At 39.0% G+C, this 20,194-nt stretch overlaps 1 protein-coding gene across 4 annotated transcripts in view; it reads right to left on the bottom strand.

Moving 5' to 3' along the window:
* Positions 1-1,345: 1,345 nt before the first annotated feature.
* The window catches only part of cplx2b (complexin 2b), a 50,962-nt gene continuing 32,113 nt past the window's right edge, over positions 1,346-20,194 (bottom strand). For 3 of the 4 annotated variants that reach the window (XM_064328079.1, XM_064328081.1, XM_064328078.1), the window contains exons 3-5: positions 13,469-13,644; positions 10,453-10,678; positions 1,346-9,871 (exon numbers count right to left, since the gene is read on the bottom strand). In XM_064328079.1, the coding sequence (XP_064184149.1) occupies positions 10,481-10,678; positions 13,469-13,644 (374 nt within the window). In that variant the 3' untranslated portion in view covers positions 1,346-9,871; positions 10,453-10,480. The other variant, XM_064328082.1, reaches the window with a different exon arrangement.

Here is a 20,194-nt window from a genome sequence, read left to right as displayed (position 1 = left end):
ATTTGATCACCTGGTTAATTAATACTGACAAAATTTTGATACCAAATGAGGATAAATGATAAAAGTACTGTACAACAGTATTTCCTAAACTATAGGACAGGACTCAAAATGGGTAGTGGGAGTGTATGAGGTGGGTTTTGGAATGAGTCTGTAGTTCGCAAGGCTATGCCAATATTTGTATTTGATGGTTTGTTGAAGGGTATTAAATATCAAATTTTGGTCCCCATATTTTTTTGGTTTCCAAGTTTAAGTACCAGTACACTAAAGCTATTTCCATGGATTTGATCACTAACACTGATTGAGCCAAAGTTTTCACAAGTCCATTCAATATTTTTTGTACAGTTTCTAGGCTTTTTATAATATACAGTGAGCTCCATAATATTTGCGACAAATACATATTCTTTTCTTGATTTGACTCTGTACCCCACAATTTTAGATGTGTAATAAAAAATGATATGTGGTAAAGTGCACATTCTCAGCTTTTCTTTAAGGGTAGTTTTATACTTTTTGGTTTCGCCATGAAGAAATTACAGCAATTTTTATAAATAGTCCCCCCATTTCAGAGCATCATCATGTTTGGAACAAATGGCATTGCATGTGTTTCTCATTACTCAGATGTGTTCAATTGCTTCCTTAATGCAGGTATGAGTGCTTTCAGCATCTATTTTAGTTCTAGCCTTTCAATTTCCTTTGGAGTCTGTTATTGCCATTTGTTAACATGAAGACCGGAGTTGTGCCAGTGAAGGTCACGGAAGCTATTATGAGGCTGAGAAATAATTTTTAAAAACAGTCCAAAATCTACATCATTAAGACGTGAGCTCAGGAATCACAAAGGGCCTGGTAGGCCAAAGACGACATCTACAGTTTGTGACCAAAGAATTCTCACCATGAAGAAAAAACCCCTAAACAGCTGTCTGACAGATTATAAACACTCGTCAGGAGGCAGAATTACAGAGAACTACAGAGGCTACACTGCAAGATGTAAACCATTAGTAGTTAAACACAGGATGGCCAGGTTACAGCTTTCTGAGAAGCACCTGAATATGTTCTTGTGGCAACCTACTTTGTACAATATTATATTCATATGGTATTCATGTGGCTTGCATTGTCTGTATTGAATGGTTTCAAGAAGTAAAATATAGATGGAGCATGAAGTAGTTTTTCAGTTATTATAATATGCCACGTAATATTTGAGTTAGAATGGAGCTCATATATTTGCTGAGGGTATGCTCACTTCGTTAGATTTTCTTGTGTATGTCAGACTTGAGTTTAGTTGCAGAACAGTCTTACAATGTAGTACATTTGAAAACAAAATTACAATAGCCATACTTCAATGAAAACACAGTCTCTTTTATGAAATCACTTTATTAAGTTCATTATGCATCAAATCTCCAAAAATTATGCTTTAGCTCCATAGATGTGACAATTCTACAGTGATTTGGTTATACATACATTATATGACATGCAGTAAAGCAAATATCTTTTTAGAATTCACACGTTTAATTACATTCTCAGCTCCCACACCCTGAAATAAAAATAAAACAATTGTTTTAGGATGGCATGTTGTTTATTTATTCATTTATTTTTAAATTAAACCCTTCAACTTTATCATATACTTATTTAATAAACAACAAAGACATAGACACACAAAATAGAACATTTTGACATACAGCAACAGTGCCAACATGATGGATCACAGGCCTTTTCTTCTTGTTTCTGGTCAAAGTAAGTTCAATGATATATTCTAGTGCAAATTGTGGATATTGGAATGTATTAAAGTTTTGTGGTCGCTGTCTAACCAGAGTGTGTTAGGGAAGTGTTTTTGTCAGGAGTTTTTGTGCAATTGTCACCTGTACAAAGAATGAAGCAGAGATGCATTTAACATCACTGACCAATTTCTATGAAAGATGGAATCTGTGAACACACATCAAGGTCTATTTGGCAGGTCATAGTTGGCTAGTTTTCTGCTATACTCAAGAAAGGGTGATTTTATTAATTACTAAATTATAAATGTGTAAAGAGAAATTTTTTTTTTTGAAATTTCTGTCATTCCATAAAAGCTTCCGGTTTGGATACAAATTAAAAATCTGTTAGAAAACTGAAATATGTGGACCTATGTATATATCTATTTTTGTATATATTTATAGGATCTTTTGTATCTTCACAAAAACACAAGGAGGATATCCAGGGACTAATATTTACAATGCACAAATACAAATGAATGGAGATTTGTTTATTTTGTGCAGACCTGAATCAGACAGAGATATAATAAGAAATCATGCACACCCCTCTTTGCAATGCTTTTATGCCCTGATTTACGCAACCTATACATTGCATCTACAGAAGGACTCTTTCATTTTCAGAAGAATCCACCTAAATATTGGTCCACAAGTAACACATGAAAATGACTGTACATAACATACACAAATCTTCTGAAATATGTATCATCTAAGCTAAATGCATTATTATACATTTAACTCAACAGTGTTCACAGTCAGACAAGTGATAAAGTTGAGAGGGTTACAATATTGAAAATGCTATTACTCATATTTAATCTGAAATATGATCCACCCCCCCCCCAAACCCCACCCTTCATTAAAACTTCCCCTTTATCTCCCCCATTCCATAGAATGAAAATAAAACATTTAACACAAAAGCATAAAACATATGTACAGGTCTCTTTCTATTCACACAATTTTGCTTGTATGTGCCTATTTTTGTACATTTCTTAGTTTAAAATATACATTTTAAAGTTATTTTAAAAGGTACTTTGAGTGTATACAAGCAGACACATATAGGTTCAGGTGATGTATTTTCCCAATGGGTACAACATTGTGTGTTATGCAGTTTAAAACAAAAAACTGCTAGGGATTTTTTCAAATTTGAATTAAACGAAGTAACCAATCATCATCCTCAGACAAGACACACATGTCAACAGTGCTGTTTTGATTTCTGATTTTATTTCCTGACAACAGAAAGGGTTGACAGAATCCCATGTCTAAATTTCTAAATCTGCCCTACTGAACCATGATAATTCCTTTTGAATAAATTGTCTCTAGTTACTGCAAGCTTCCTAAATGATTATCATAATTTGTTTTGTCATTATTTCTATTCTGAAAGAAGCAACTTCACTTTTTTTTAAAGTGTGTGGCAATCCATAATAAATCTTCAATTCACACATAACCATCAAGTGGAAACATCCTGAGAGACGCATGTGTTCCTTTTAAGTCCACTAACCTTACTGCCCTAGTTCAATATAGAGCAATACATACATAAATCTGGAGGAAAACATGTGCAGTCATGTTCCCATCTGCCTTGTGCTGCTCGATTTACCCCACTAGTATGGCTCACACAACACAACATTATTACAGACTGAACAGACTACACCCATTTATAAGTCCTGTGAGGCACCAGAGCATTCAAAAGCAGGCCTGCCCCGCTCCGTGCCCTCTCCACTCCCATTTCCTGCTAACTTGATTATTACAGCCTCCAGCTCTATTCCAGACAAACACCAACCGCCTGCAGTGCATCTCTTGAGGGATTTAATCTGATGACCTGCTTCAACCTTGAACCTTTCCCGCTATTGCTGGTGGAGGGGTAAGAATGTCAGCTCCCCTCTTTTATTAACCACCCCTCCAAATCCCTCCTTCCCCACCTGCTGATCTCCACACACACAATGAAAAACGCTGTGCAATGGCTCGAGTGATATGTGAGTGTGATGGAAGATGTGATGAACTTGGGCGAGAATGCAATGAAAATAGCCCTTTACAAATGCAGTTTACTCAATGTTATTCTCAGCTGAAATGGCAGAAAGAAACACTGAAAGACACTAATGGGATATGGCTGTTTATCCTATTAGAAGACGCCTTATTCCTGTTCTGGTTTAGAGTTGGGCAACTGACCACTGAGACCCATCCATCAGTTTGACGTGTGCAAGATGCATACATGCCCCAAAAGTACTTCTGCAGCATTGTGAGAGACTGCAATGACATTGTTTAAATACAATGACAGTCAACTGGGGCCAACCCTTAGTTCAGATGGATACGCCCCCTCCCTGCCCGACCCTACTTATCTACACTCTATTCATCTTGCCCCACCCTGCTCTGCCTTGCTCCTCCACACCTTGCTCATCTTGCCCCACCCTGCCCTGCTCCTCCACGACCTACACCACCTACTAGAGTGATAGGCAGCTATAGCTCTATCACTGAAATATTTAATTTTCAATTTAATATTTCATTTTTTGCAATGTTTTCTAATAAATTGAGGAAATGAGCCAATCAGATTCTGTTTCTTGCCTTTGCAGCTTGATTTTCAATTCAAAACACTGACTTTGTCCCTCCCACTGAAATCATTCTAGTGGTAAAGAACAAAATAAAAAATGTCATTTTGTACCGAATATCTAAAATGAAAGATCTGCAGATACAGAAGTAAAACTTATCATCTACCATCAGTCCCTCCCTTCCTTCAAAAAAGAAAAAGAATTGTAATAAAAAAATGAGGAAAATAATCTAAATGAAAATCACGCAGATTGTCATTTCACCAGTGATGTAAGCGCGTGCCCTTTCCATCTCCTGCAGACTGAGCTGGGCCCAGATTAGTCAGCACAAGCACATCAGACAGCTGCTGCTCTGGATGAAAGTGGGCATTCCTGGATTAATCTGCTATCCGTCCTTCTCCTCAGCCGAACTTTGCAATAGCAATTTCCCCTCTCAGCACTCCCGTGAAGGAACATAGGGCCTATCTCCCAGAGCAGACGGCTGCACTCACACCTTTCTCACCCCGTGTAATGAGCCCTTTATTGGAAGGAAATCAGGAAAGTACTGGGCTGTGTCCCTTGAAATAGTTTTGCGATGGGAGTGAAATAGAGCGAATCAGCTCGGCTTAAATGCCCATTCACTGCCCCGTGACTCATTGCACCCATTTGTGCATGAGTTTAAGAAATGTCTCACCTGGCACCGATAACAACAACAAGTATGGGATTATGGGATGCGTAGTTTAGTACATTTGTTAAATGTAAACTACAATACCCTTCAGGTGATGTACATTGTGCACGTGTAGAGTGGTACTGCACGCAGTACAATGTGAGTGGGAAAAACTCCAAGCTTGACAGCAGCCTGGTTTTTTGCACAACTCATTCAGCCCTTTCCCCCCAGCTGTGAGACAGACACATTGACAGCACTACGAAACAATGACTCTGTCACAATCTCACGAAGAACAGTATGATATTTATATTTAAATATAATAAAAAACAGATTTGCAATTTATATCGGATGATGCACAATTTGGGTTGAGTATGTCATGTCTAATAGACAATACACTATTAAATTTACTGAAAGGCAACCACTTTGTGATTGCTGTAGGCCATTTTAGCAGCATTTAATGATAATTCACAACATGACTGTAATTATGACAAAAAAGCCAATATATGTTTGTAAAATATTGTCACCTTTTCAGATGGAGAAATGGAGAAAAGGAAAACAGATCTTGCTTTCAATGTATAGATGGGGTCTCCCTAGGATACACAAGCAAAGCCATTCACCACTGCATCTAACTCTCCTGCTTCATGGGGCAAACTGTTTTCCATACTGAGAAACAAACAGGTACTTATTTTAAAGATTTAGATATTGCTCTATTCCACAACATAAATAGCCATTTTAATATTCAATAAGTTAAATGTAGATAGCTCCAATCAATCTGTGTCCTTGATGTCTAATTTGCAGATAATTGTAATACCTGTTGGCACAATGGCCTTTGCATAACCTTTATTGGTATCGAAGCAAAGTGACTCATTTTTAAAGGCAGTCAACTGCGAGAACTGGGAAACATGTTCACATGTGGTTGCTGAAGCATTTTAGTTCAGAAATCACCAAAAAGTCTCATCAGTGCCATTGTGAGGCTGACTGTTTCTGTATACTGATTTCCCATTTCGCAATTTTCCAAGGCCTCATTCAAACCTAAACTTTGCTTGAAACAATTCTTCCTAGTGGATTCAGTAAACAGTTTCTGTTGTTGACATAATGTTGTAAAAATACAAATATGGGTCTGTATTTACGCATGATTTAGATATTATTTTATACACCATAGCTGTGTGATTGGCACATTGAAGCACTGAAAAACATGTGGTGTGATCTGAGTATGTGCTCTCGGTCACACTTTTAAGGAGAGCTGGGTTTAGATTTGAGCACATTGGATAGGTTAAGAGACATCTACTAACATGGACATCATGAACCAGCAACATGGAGTTTACATCACGTACGGACACACCGACGCACACGTACATATACACATACATAAAGTACAAGACATATAGAGACATCATCACTGTGGCTTTTTCTTTTTTAAAAAGACATTTTTCAGATGAACTATTTATAGTGTATATATAGTATATATACACACATACATACATACATACATACATACATACATGTAATATATAATGAAAGAAAGTCAGATGATTGATAGGTAGATAGTGTCAACAGGCAGAGCTTTTCTTTACAGAAAACAAATGAGACTAAAAAGATCTCCCATTCTGATTTATACTTTTTTTTTTTTTTTACTGTTTCAATAAATTATTGCAGTCTAAACAATATGGCTTTAACTAGTGAAAGGTTCCACATAGCAAAATAAAAAAAGAAATAAAAAAAAACAGATTTCAAATACCAAATTCACCCATTGATGGAAACTTTCAGACAATTTTTTTCACAACATATCTCAGACACACTGCTCATGTCACAGCTGGTTGCCCTTGGAGATAATTTCAAAATAAGTTTAAAGAATTTTAAATAATTGGCTTCTACTGTTGCAGAAGAACTCCATGTTAATATGTTTTGATTTAATTTTATGTTGTGGTGATAAAACAAATTTAATTTAAATACTGGCTTTAGCTAGGTGCTGAATAGACAACTACAACAGCTTCACCTACATAGTTTCCCCTACCATCATGCTTTATTAGTTTAGGATCTAAATTTAAACAGAAATCTTTTTTTGTTTTTACAAATTCTATATCTTTGTTTACATTATTTCTGAAATAAAAATCATATCTGTCAGGTACTATAATACATTTCTCACATGATAACTACAGTTTTCAAGGCATACAGTCAATCAGGGAAATGTCTTGGACCCTGCATGTTTTCCAGCTTTTTCTACATGCATCAATACTAATAGCACTAAATGTAAACTGTTTCGTCTCTCACAACTACTTAATTGTACAGTGTAAGGTATAGTGATTTTAATGATGTCTTTCATTGTATATATATGTGGATGGGCAAAAAAATGTTTTAGGGCAGATATTGGACCATTATTGTCCTATGTACTGCCAATAGTCCATGTTTAGGTTCGTTTTGCTGTTCCGTCAAAAATAACCGTCACTTATATCCTCAGTAAAGTTTCACTGGGCAACAGGCAGCCTAAGCCCCAAAACTATACAAAAAGAAGTTTCTAGATATAAACTCCTTCCTGTCTGTAACTGGTTTTATCCGTGTAGTGGTTTGCATGTTTTGCATTCAAGATTTTAATGACGAAGAGTTTAGTCTTGGAATGTTTAAAGCACTGAAGTACATGTACTGAGAAGTGAAATGCTAGTATAGCAAAGTGAGATATGTTCCATTAGTCCCAAGTCCTTTTTTAATGATAGGTTTCATGCTTTCAATGCTATCTGGAACCTGAGATATATATTTGTTACCTAAACACATGTGTAAGTCTGTTTCTGCATAACTGAACAAAATGAAGCCCAAATTATTTACCTTGTTTGCAGTGATGTGAGCAACACAGGAATTCAAGGTTATTTTTTACCCTCTTCTTTGGTCTTGGTGTTAATAAATGCAAATATAAAGGCCTCCACAACATCACTGTCTGTCATTCCACTATTGAAAATATTTTTAAAATATTTTAATTTATCACATTTAAAAGTCAAGTTTCTGAACTGATGAACAACTTTAATACAAGAAGTTCTGGGTCAATAATTTAATCAACAGAAAATATTAAGTCATATTGACTGCCTCTTAACTATGAACATGAATTTACTAAGAGATATTTGTGAAAATATATAATGGATGCATAATTTTATTGCACCATATGCAAACTCATTGGTTGGAATGAGTTGAGTTAATATCTAAATCAAGTTAATTGAGTTAATATCTAAATCAAAATAACAATTTAATTACACTGAATTACACTGAAGTTTAAAAAAAAAAAAAATCTACCCAGAGGTGGAGGATTCAGTGGAATGTGAATATTGAATGAATATGCAAAATGCATATAGCAATGTATTTCATATTTATATGATGGGACAGAAACAGTGGTGAAAAAATTAGACAGATTAATTAAAAAAGTGGATTCCCCCTCTTTAAAGGTATATGGCAGCAGGCAACTATTCACTTAAAAGGTTTGGAATGGGATGTTCCAGTGGTAAACTTATGAAAGATCTAGTCTTGTGGCAGTCTGCATTCATCTAACCAGACTGTAACTTATTTTCAATAAATTGATTCCTATTAAAACTTCACAAAATTAAGTGAGTCACCTCACTTAATTTTGATTTCTTTTTATTTAACTGGATTGGAGAGGTCCATGTGTAAAATAAGATGAATGAAGAGGAAACATTGTAAACAGTCATTACTGTACATAAAGCCTATCTACAGTTTGGCAGTCATCAGATTTCATGGCGTATTACTTTCTCATTTTGCATGAGCTAAAACAGGCACATATAAATGTGTAATTACGTAACTACTTAAAATAAAACATTAATATTAAAATGCATTAAGTTTCTTGGGACAAGAGCACTCAAATTGTAATCTCAGCAATCATTTTATAGGCAGTGTGCTACTGTTTATGCAGGAATCTAAACATCTTAATCCAGACCTCTCTGCATTGTTGACTGATAAAAACTGCAACATATTTATTATGGTATGCCTATGTACGTAACATGGCAATGGGAAATGACATCATATACCGGCTACTTCCACGTTTGAGCAGTGGTTGGGTTTGATTGTCTTTTGGACTGTGCTAACCACTTGTAGGAGAAGATCGTTTATACAGTATACAGGAAATTACATTGTATCGACACCAGTGACAGATAGCAAAATTATTAAATTTCAATTGAAAAGCCATCCGTCTTAACATATATGCGATATTCATTTCTGGCAGTACACTTTAATTCAAAGGTGAAAACTGTCATTTAACATGTTGTTGTTTAACATGTACTGCTAGAAACAAATCATTCCTTTAAAAACGTTCCCTCTCAATAATTTTGTTCGTTAACCTGGTTTGTAATAAACAATTAACTGTTTTCAGTCATGTTATTAGATTTTTTTCTTTTTTAATATATTTTACTACTAAGCCTATATATAATTGCCTGTCCTAGTCAGGTAAAAAAAGGAGAATTTGAAAGCCGATCGATGATACCTAAACAGTTTGGTTTTCGAAAAGCAACAGAAATAATTTTAAAAAGAGCAATCATAAATATAACACATCAAGCTGAAGGCAAAACAACACAGCCGGCAAACAAACAATTTTCAAAACACTGAGGTTCGTTAGAATGGAACTGGAGGGACAGTGTGTCCTTTAATTGCCATTTCACCACAGACGATAGCCTCAACGTGGAGGAGCTAAAAGAGGCACAAAATCTACGGGAAACTAAGCATCATCAAGCACCCGTAGGGACAGCAGATCAGTAAGTCCATCAACCTCAAAACAAAACTCTTACAGAGGACAGGTGGCTCTTTGTATTTCCAAATGAAACAGCACTGTGTTCTGCCAGCAAGCCTTTGGAATCATTTGGCAGTTCTCTCCAATGCAACTAAAACTCCTCACTGCTGAATTGAGTGGAACTGTAATCTTGAACTGTAGCCTTTCTGCTATACCTGCAAAAAATTCTCTGTATGAGGGGAGAAATGCATGAAAGATCAGATAAATCTAAGCTGAAGTTTTCAGACTAAGACTGAATTGTACAGCACCTCCACATCGAAATGCAGTATCTGATAAAATCGAGAGTTCTGTACGGAAATACAAATACATATTTGATTACGCTAATCTGTCAGGTGCCTTCATATCGTTTACAGCCCAGACTAACAGTACGGCACGTGCCCCACATGCCTGCTGTCTCTCGGTTTTGCACACCCCTGCAGTGCACTAACATAATGACAAATCGATATAGTTCCCAGCTCAGCTAGATCTGGAGATGGGCATATTCTTTGTCTTGTGGACTGATTGAGTGTTGAAAAGAAATACGCAAAAAATGAATAAATAAAAAAACAAAAAACCAAACAAACGAAAGCAAAACAAAAGACAATGACTATTTTCTTGACTTGCAGTTGTGACCAAATGTCATGTGAGTTTGATTGTGTCTTTTTTTCTGGCAGTGTAAAATAACATCGAAAGCCTGTTGAGGCCACGGATAGACTGTGTTGGCAGGAGCCACCCCCCCGCCCCCCTCCCCCCTGGTCTGGGCCTCCCCACCTGACTCCTTGCCTGCACCGCAGGTCCATCACTTCTTGAACATGTCCTGCAGAGGACCAGGTAGGAATTTGAGAACGGTGTCCAAAATGCTCTCCTCGTCCTCCTCATCGTCATCCCCGCACCCAGCCGGGATGGCTTTTTTAGGGCGTGTCAGGGACCCCTCGCAGGCCTGCTCCATGGCGGCCTTTTCCTCTGCCTCTTTCTCTTCTTTCTTTTTCAGTCCGTACTAGATTAAGGAGGCACACGGGGGAGGGGGGTCAGTGTGGGTCTGTACACACTCTTGGGGTCACAGATGGGGTCAGAACCAGAGGAGGAGCAGGTGCACCTCTGGCATCACTAATGGAACTCCCATAAATCTCAGAAAACAGTTGAGAAGATTATAATTATGGTGATTTTCTGAATGTGCTCGATTTCATGGACATCCCCGTGTCTCCATCTCTCTGTCTCTGTCGCTCTCGCTCTCACTCTCTCTCTCACACACACACTTTCACGCACATGTGCACACAGAGGCTATTGATTTATTTACTTGCCGAGGCACACAACATTGTGTCTGACCAGTGAAGCATGCCTGGCCATTAGACTTCAGTTCAGTGACCTCCGCAGCAGCAAACTGATTAAGCCTGGGACTGCATTTGTTGTGCGGCTAAACAAGCAAAACAAACAAAAACCCACCTCAAGCTGAAACAAGAAAGACTCATCCTTTTTAGGGTATGGCCTCGGTTGTCAACTCACGTGTAATACAAAGTAAGCAACCTTTCTAATTGTGCTGTTGTCTGACTTGAGTGAAGACCATTACACTGAAATTTCTAAGCTTCAGGTCCCTCGGTTGTTTGCACCATTTCACAGTATTTGGTCTTGCGAACAACATATTTTTCTATTTCCTTGCATAGTGAAATAGAATTTTATATTTACAGCCTCTGACTTCCACATAAATCATTTGAATAGCATTAATATATTCATCAAGAAATTTTAATCAGGCCTAAGATATTTTATTGCACACATACTTTGTATATTGGAACTTTTTTTTTCCAGTGCAGTAAATCATGAGGTTTTTCATTACTTGTGAAAACTGAAGTCCAGGTCCCAGGGGTGGACTTCCAATACTCAGGTTGTCAGGCTACATATATAGTTATAAGATATGTGTATGAATAGGTATTTATATCAGCTCTATATCTACAAATAATTTCCTGAGGGTTTCTAGATTTTCTAGATTCTCCTTGTTACTGAGAAGGACAATGCTAGACGGGCTATGGCATCACTCATTTGTCCTTTATCAGAGGTAGATAATATTGATAAATAAGCAATATTATTTAGTTATTACTTCACTGCTATCTCAACCATAATAATTTCCTGTAGAGAGGCAGTGCAATAAATGTGGCTACACAATAATAATAATAAAAAAACATTTTTTATTTTCCTGTTATGTGTTCCTATGTTAAGTGTTCAGTGTTATGGAAATGCAAATATATATTTATTATGGTTACTGCATGCAGTCCAAAATATTCAAGGCAAAAAATAATCCTATTGTTCATCTGCAGACAAATAATCTGTCTTTTCAGGAATGTCTTGAGTGATTTTGTTACCTGTGTTCCTAAAAATTTGAAAAATACAGGCTCAGCGTGCACAGCCTGGCCACAGGCTATAGACTTAGCTGCCCCGAGAAGAGAGGCTGTGCTCCCACTGTAACCACCATGAAATAGAGACATAGCTGTACTTCCTCACCCAGTGATAAATATTAATAACATTAGAGAACACTTAAAAAAAAAAAAAAAAGTAAAACAATACACCCAAATTTCCCAACCCTACCTGAGACTCAATTAATACAAATCCTCCTTGGAGAGGAAAGGTGCTGTACAAATTTGGCAGCACAATATGTAGATTACTGCCACAGACAGAGAGACAGAGAGATATAGAGAGGCATAGAGAGAGAGACAGAGCACAGTAGCAGTGACAGTGATTTATTTTTTTACTGGACTCTGTTTTAATGATAAAGAGCAGGCAGCCACTCTGGCACCAAAGGCCCAGACAGCCCCTGTCACAGAGATGCAGAGCAGAGAGCAGAGAGGGCCAGCAGAGCAGGAGGGGCAGCACAGGGCAGCACAGGGCAGGCTGGGCAGCAGACACATGGCCACCGCTGGGCTTGTTCTTCATGTTCAGATCCCTGTTAGTCACACCAGAGTGTCTACCAGCATCCCTCTCCCATTCATCAAAAAGACCTATGACATCTTTCCCTTGCGGAAACTCTTTGCAAGACAGCCTCAAGACTGACACCATCACAGCAGGACTTCAATTTGTTAAATAACTTTGATATCCTATGCAACCCGACAAACTAACCTTTGGCGTGCTGTCCACCCCATGCTGAATTCTTTTAATGTCTGATGTCCAGAGGCTTTCATCAGGGTGTTTAAAGTGAGTGCTTAAATTAAGGCAACTTGTATGCAGGTCACATGCCAGTTTGATGCTAATTTGGCTTGACATGGGTGTAAAATATTGATGACCACTTTACTTTCAATGGAGTTGATTTTATTTAGCACATGGGCACTATAAAAGCACTGCCCTGCTCATCCCCGCTCAGCCAGAGTTTAAAATGTTCCTGCAGTTACAAGGAGGTCGTAGGAAGGATAAAAATTGACAGAACAAACTCCTTGCTTATGTGAATGCTCCGTTATTGACTGGAACTCCTCAGAATGACTCTGGGGGTTCACTGTGATGTGTTTCTATATGATGAGTCAGGACGACAGACCCTTGCTTTGATAATTGATGAGTTTGATTCCTGTTTGTTATTTTAGCTTGCATGAATTATTCACATTGAAAACCACTGCTCATGTATATAAAATTACTTCCTGTTTTTTGCAGGAAAGTCAGCAACACGCCAGGGGTTGCTTTCACCAGCCCATGACTGAGCTGCAGCAGGGCCTAAGTCAGATGTATTCCTGGGATTATCGGCCATGCATGTGGTATACTGCAGAGTTCATCTCTGTCTCCCTGCAGCTCCACCTCTCACACAGACACTGACCTTGTCACGGATGGTCTGCCGTACTTTCTCCCTCTCCGCCTCCATTCGGGCATGCTTGGCTTTCCTCTCCTCTTCCTGCTGCCTCAGGGCCTCCTGTCTCTCCTCCTCCTTCTTCTGTGCATCCGGGTCTTTCTCCTCCTCTCCCCCCAGCATCTTCCCCATGTCTTTGGTGGCCCCTGGGAGACACAAAGTCACATAGCACGTTATGTTTCTTCACCAATTCCCCAGAGCTAAAAGCGTATGCTACTTAAACAGAATTTGGGATAAGGACAAATCCCAGAGAGAAAGCAAAGTCTGAGTGTACCTCCTTTCCTCCATTGATGAGGGAAATCACTGATGGAACCATTGAAGTAGGTTTCTGAGCCCCATACACTACAAGTAGTGCAAATGCTTCACATTTCTAACATTATACAAGCACAACCAGCCCCCAAACCCAACCCTGCCCTTGAGAACATCTGAACAAAATACTGCAAACCAAGCATGCAAACATGCTTGAAAAAAGCATATTTTATTTAGCACACATACTTTGAGATATTTGCAGTCATAATTATGATATGAGGAACATAGCAATAAAAAAAAAATGACTGGGGTCAGTTAAGACTAAATGGATAGCCAGTTATTAGGATCTATTAAGACCTTCATTTCTAAGTCAGACACACCACCCTGCTGCAATGATTACTAGTTAATTTGCAGTCTAGCAACCCAGACATTTGACTTAAACAGATCTTTCCTCATGGTTACAGGTGACAGACTGCTAATAACTAATTATCTCCATCCACTTGACCATAAAACATTACTCTGTGGGCACAGACATAAAAGGGCATACTTTCTTTGTCATTATTATGGCGTCTTAGCAAGATTCATTCAATTTGAGCTCCTACTCTCAGTTCTTCATATCTTCACCTTTGAGATATGCTGGTGCAATGGCCTTTTCATCAGCCTCCTAGATAATTCGGTGGTAGATGCTTTTTAGTGTTAATGGAGAAATGTGGTATTTCATGGTGCATTTGCCATGGTAATTATCTCCACATCTCAAACCACAAATGCGCGGACACGGGTAAGCATTCCTGGTATCATGGGACATGACTGATGTGATTGAAATGTAGGCAAACCTTTTTCAGGAATACAGTGAGTAAAATGACAGAAATGTGGCTTCCCTAAAATTTGCGCGTTTGGGTTAAATTATGGGAGGAGAGAATGGAAATTTATGCATATGACCAGCTACAGCTGATTTATCATTTCTGGTGGCCATTGCGGTGAAGGTAATTGCGTCTTTTTTTTTAAATGTCTGCGAAAAGCTGGTGTTACACTGTAATTCCTTTCAAGCACCAGTTCAACATGGCCTTTCATAAGAGGAGACATTGTTAGCATGTTAGAGTACGGGAGAGTCGCCATGGATGTAACAGTTTTTGGATTTTCCTCATTTATTCAGAAAATATTTATCACTATGCAATTTTACGACAATAGCTTTGACATGTTAGTAGTCTCGCCATTAGCCATTTCAATTACACTCATAACTTAATCGAGTCGCATTTAGTTAAAACCAAGGTTGGTATGATTATATCAGAGGTGTGGAATAACTGTAACAGTTATGTTAAACATCACATTTTTTACTAATGTGACATTTAACATTTCAAGGTGACACTGCCTATCCATTGCATCCATAGATCCTGACACCTGTCCAAAACCCTGCTTCACCAGAGATGGAGTGGTACAGTGTTGCTTTTCTGCCATTTGCAAGACACATATTAAATACTGGCAGTGCATTTAAATGAACTCGCTGCAGCTACGCTCATTTACATAACCAGTCTTAGTAAATACCTCGCAAAATTGAAAACATGCGACAACGCAGAATTTTGCTCTCTCTGCTCTTGCAGCAGCACAGTTCTATTTACAACCAAAAGAGGGCAGTATATATAGTGATGTTCTTTTGCACTGAAATGGCAATCTTTGCTTTTACAAAGAACATCCCTGGCCTTAAGCAGGGTTAGGGGATCCAAATGTGACCCTGGGCCAGCATTGTGGCCTACAAAGGCTGTGTGTGCAAAAACCAGAAAACCAGACAATTTCAAACAAAGAAACAACAGCCAAAATAGCTCTTTGAATAAAATATGAATACCATTTTCACTGACATTAATTTTCCATTCATGTATGTAAACTGTATGACTACAGTGTAACATATGTAATTAATTTCTAAAAAATGTTGATGCATGTTCAGACTTATTTATCAAACTTATGGCGGCACTAAAGGAAAGGTACAGCAATGCCCCCCCCACACATCTGTTCAAAAAAGCCTGCAATTCCACTGTGTAATTCCTGAGTGTACTCTGTTCTAACTCTTATGTGATAATAAATATAGTGATGTACAAATACAAGTTAAAAGAAATGATTCACACAGTTTGAATATGACCTTCATTCAGAGCTCAATATTGAAATTGGTGCCACAAACTATAGTGAGAAACATGCTATCTAAAATATTCAGGTCTCCTACAGTGAATGCTTTAACACACACACACACACACACACACACACATTTTTATCACTTCTATCTCTCCTCTCTTTCTCGCTCTCTTCCTTCCTCCCTCTCCTTTTCTCATTCCAGTGTGTCACAATGGTGTATTGAGATCATAACTGCTTATAATTATAACCTAAATCTTTGTGCATTCTTGGTCTGATAATTCCATGACACCCATGACAATGAATGTCAATGAACAATCCTGATGAATACTCATTTGGTCTTGAGAACATCTAAGTAAATCGGAGATGTAGGCAGCTAATTTCCATGTTCTGCCCATGAGTTAATGCGCCTAATGTGCCTGAGCACGTGCTTCAGCCTGCCTCTTAGCAGTAATAAAATTCAGCATATGTGTTTAACTGGGCATGCCACAATTTTACCTGCAGAGGTTTCACGCAGCACTGCCTGATACACCCATACTGTCAATGAAAGGTATTCTTTGAGGAGTGGAAAAATGAAGGGACTCTGGATTGGTGTATCCAGCTAAAGCAGTAGTCCTCAATGCAATCGTGCACCTCACATGCTGTATCTGAACTGAACCCTGGCTATGCGAGTGCTGACCGTAGCTAGGATTCCTATGGAGCGATACATAATTGTCCACAGACTTGCCAAGACAGGGCAGATGGCTTCAGTTGGCAGCATATTCCCTGCCTCATTGTGCAACAGCAAGTCCTCTAATCAGTCACGTACCTGTGGTCTGTCTGTGTCAAATGTGTGGTATTATTATTATTATTATTATTATGTTTGTTAGCATGGTTAAACTTTGCAGAAAAGTTGTTCTGACATATTTGTCCTCTGACAAATGACAGTCTGTCCCATTTACTGAAAAAAGGCCAGCAAATCGAGCCTGACATGTCAAGAACGCTTCACAGCCCACTAAACTTTATTAAAATCCAAGGAGAAAGCAACCAACCTCTTAAGACTCCGAATTTCTCTGGGGGCAATGAAAGCAAAGTAAATGCTTTGATGAGACTCGCCTTTGAAACCCTCAGTGCTGATAAGCAGCACTGCAGAAAAGGGGGTGGGGGAGGGGGGGGGGGGTGAGGAGTGGCTGGAAGACAGGCAGAATGACAATGACTCGCAGAAGCCTCTCCAAGCATGTGTGTCAAAGGCAGAGGATCTTGAGAGTTACATCAAAGCGTTGGGAGTTTCGCTGTTTGCACAGCCTCGTGTCAGCACCATTTCCAACCCCAAGCGCTGGATCGGTTCGTGCTGTAATGGGAGTAAATTGATATCAGCACTTATCTGGCTCAAACTTTGCACTCAGGCCAAGGGAGAGGCGGGGTCAACTCTGACTGGTGTTGATTATATTTGGATAGAGAGGAATCCTTCCCTCCAATAGGAGATCTGTCTGAAATTATGGGATGGGTCCCGCAACAAAGGTTATTAGGGGAGCAAAATAATGTAGGAAGTGTGAGCAAGGAGACCAGCTGGGATCATTTAAATCTTCCGTAGGCCTCTCGTCCAGTCGTGAAATGCTGCGGGAACGTGTGAGCTGAGGCTCATTGTGAAATCCTATGCTCCTCGCATACATTAGAATTTTTCAAGAGGGGGAACACCCACAGTACGCAAATGCATTTTGGCCATTATCTGTTGATGCGGTATCCTGAGACCTGCAGGGGCTGGCCGGAAGGCTGACGTAGAAAGCATGGGGATAGGGCCAGGCCAGCTGGAGAGAACCACAGTCACCGGAACGGAGCACGCTTCTCTCCACCAGCTGCCATCTGCTTCGCTGGCAATGGGCAGCAGCAACCCTTCACCCACCACCAGCTCTGGCCAGCACAGCCCGACGTGACCTGTCAGCAACCTTGAGAGTGTGTAGCCAAATCTCTCACGGCCTGTGTGGCCAAACTCCGGCCAATCACAAAGGAAATGAAAATTTTCGTTACTAAGTGGAAAACAAGGCGATTTAAAAACTGCAGTTTTCACAGACGCTGCTGTTTCTCTCCCTCAGCCTCTTTTGTAGAACCACTAATCCCTTTATTATTAAAGGTCCTTCACATACTGTGTGTGAACATGTCAACAGACAAAATATATTCTACATGCATGTAAAAGTGCTACCAACAATATCACAGATACAATCAATGCAACTAATGAATGACTAAAGCAGACTTCAGTGAAAAGGAAGGTTCATTTGTACTCTTTACTGATGAAATAACTAGCAATGTGATAGAAAAACTTTTTTCACTGCAATATTAATGGTTTAGTTCACAACCTCAGGTCTTTAGATGCATGCATGTCAAAGGTGCATAGGAAATTCCTAAGTAATGACCATTCTTTTGCTCAAACCACACAAACACACACACACACACATACACACTCACACATATTCCCCATGCATATTCTGATGCATCCACATTTAATAATGGTGATCTGACTGATAGCTCATCCCACAATAGACTCCCTCCGTGTGAAGAACACAAATCAATATCATCTAATGTTACATCACCCTTTTCAGTAAATGCACATAGAAATGCAAAATAGCAAACTCAGGATTTACACAACCAAAAGCAAGATCATACTGTGTATGGCACATTGTAATGGTACAGATGGGTTATACATACAGTAGATCTAAATGCATAACATAATGTGAGAGAAGTGTTTGCACAGACTGAAGCGAGATTTGTGCATGAAAGTGGACGTGGTTGCAGGCAACTGGATGTTCCAAATTAGGGTGGGAATTGGATATGTACAGCCCCATGTTGGGAACCAAATTAACAGTAAAGAAAGCAGTGTTGAAAGAAGAAACTAGAAATTCCGTGCCACGTGGCAGCTCTTAGTTGAATATCCCAATTTTCTCCGCCATATTGACCGCATTGTTTTTACTAGACCTCAATCGATGATAAATACAGGACTGCCTGAGTGAATATGAATTATGTATATGGCAGTAAAGAGAAAACTATCTCAGTATTGATCTGTTTTTATGGACACAGTCAGTGCCTGGCTGCTGGCCAAGTCTCCTACAACTACCAATGCTGGCTGCATCAAATGAAGATAGAAACCGAATGGATTTGTCACTGCCTAGCAGAAAGGTAAAACAGCTAAAAAATGACTGCATTGTCTCTGTCCTTTGTGAAATAAATTGGCACAAGTCAATGCCAGGATATGAGGACACTGTCACTTAAACTTGCCAAACATTCTAAATTAAAAAGGAATTGGCCCTGAATGATGTAATCATACAGCTAAATGCAAAGGTATTGGGACAGTAACACAAGTCTTGTTTTGGCTTGGTACTCCAGCACATTGTATTGTAAATAAAATAATGCATATGAGGTTAAAGTGCAGACTGTCAGCTTTAACTAGAGGCTAGTTGCATCATATCAATGTAGGAATTACATACATTTTTATACATACCTGCTGTGTGTCTCATTACATGCACAAGAATGCTAACAAAAGGTCTAGAGTTGAGTATAGGAGTGGAATTTGCATTTGGAGTCTGTTGCTGTTGTCTGTCAACATGAGAACAAAATAAGAGTCAATGCTTGTAAAGCAGACCATCATGAGATTGAAAAATAAGATTAAATTGATCAGAGATATAGCTAATACAATTGGATGGCACTTCACCTTGCAGCAGGACAATGACCCCAAACATACTGCTAAAGCAACCACTAGGAGTTTTTCCGGCCAAGAAGTGGAATGTTCTTGATGGGCCGAGTCCATCACCTGCCCTGAATCCAACTGAATAAGCATTTCTCTTGTTGAAGAGAAGACTAAAGGTAAAACCCCCCAAAAAGAAACAGGAACCAAAGACGGCCGCAGCACAGGCCTGGCAGAGCATCGCTAGGGAACATACCCATAGTCTGATGATGTCTATGGGTCACAGACTTCTGGCAGTCTTAGAATACAATGGAATTGCAACCAATTACTAAACATGATGACTTTCAGGTTATGTTAATTTGTCCCATCACTTTTTCCTGCACAAATCATCTGATATGGATGTAGATACCCCACATCCCCACTGAGAGAGAGAGCAAACGAGAGAGAGTTTTTCCACACCCTTTCAGAGACACTTATGTTCACACATGATCATCTGTGAGTATCTAAGAGTTTTCTGCAATGGGCACTAATGGATAGCCAGGGTTCTGTTGCAAGCATCTGTTCACAAAGGAGCTCCAGATACTACTCATTCACTGCCAAGGGGAAAGGAAGCAAAGGCCCAGGACCTCTTTGGGGTCCAGTCTACATGGTTGTTTGCAGGTATTCATGCCCTA

Source organism: Anguilla rostrata, chromosome 3 (assembly GCF_018555375.3).
Source record: "Anguilla rostrata isolate EN2019 chromosome 3, ASM1855537v3, whole genome shotgun sequence".
Classification (NCBI taxonomy): Eukaryota; Metazoa; Chordata; class Actinopteri; order Anguilliformes; family Anguillidae; genus Anguilla; species Anguilla rostrata.
This window is presented reverse-complemented; position numbering and strand designations above follow the sequence as displayed.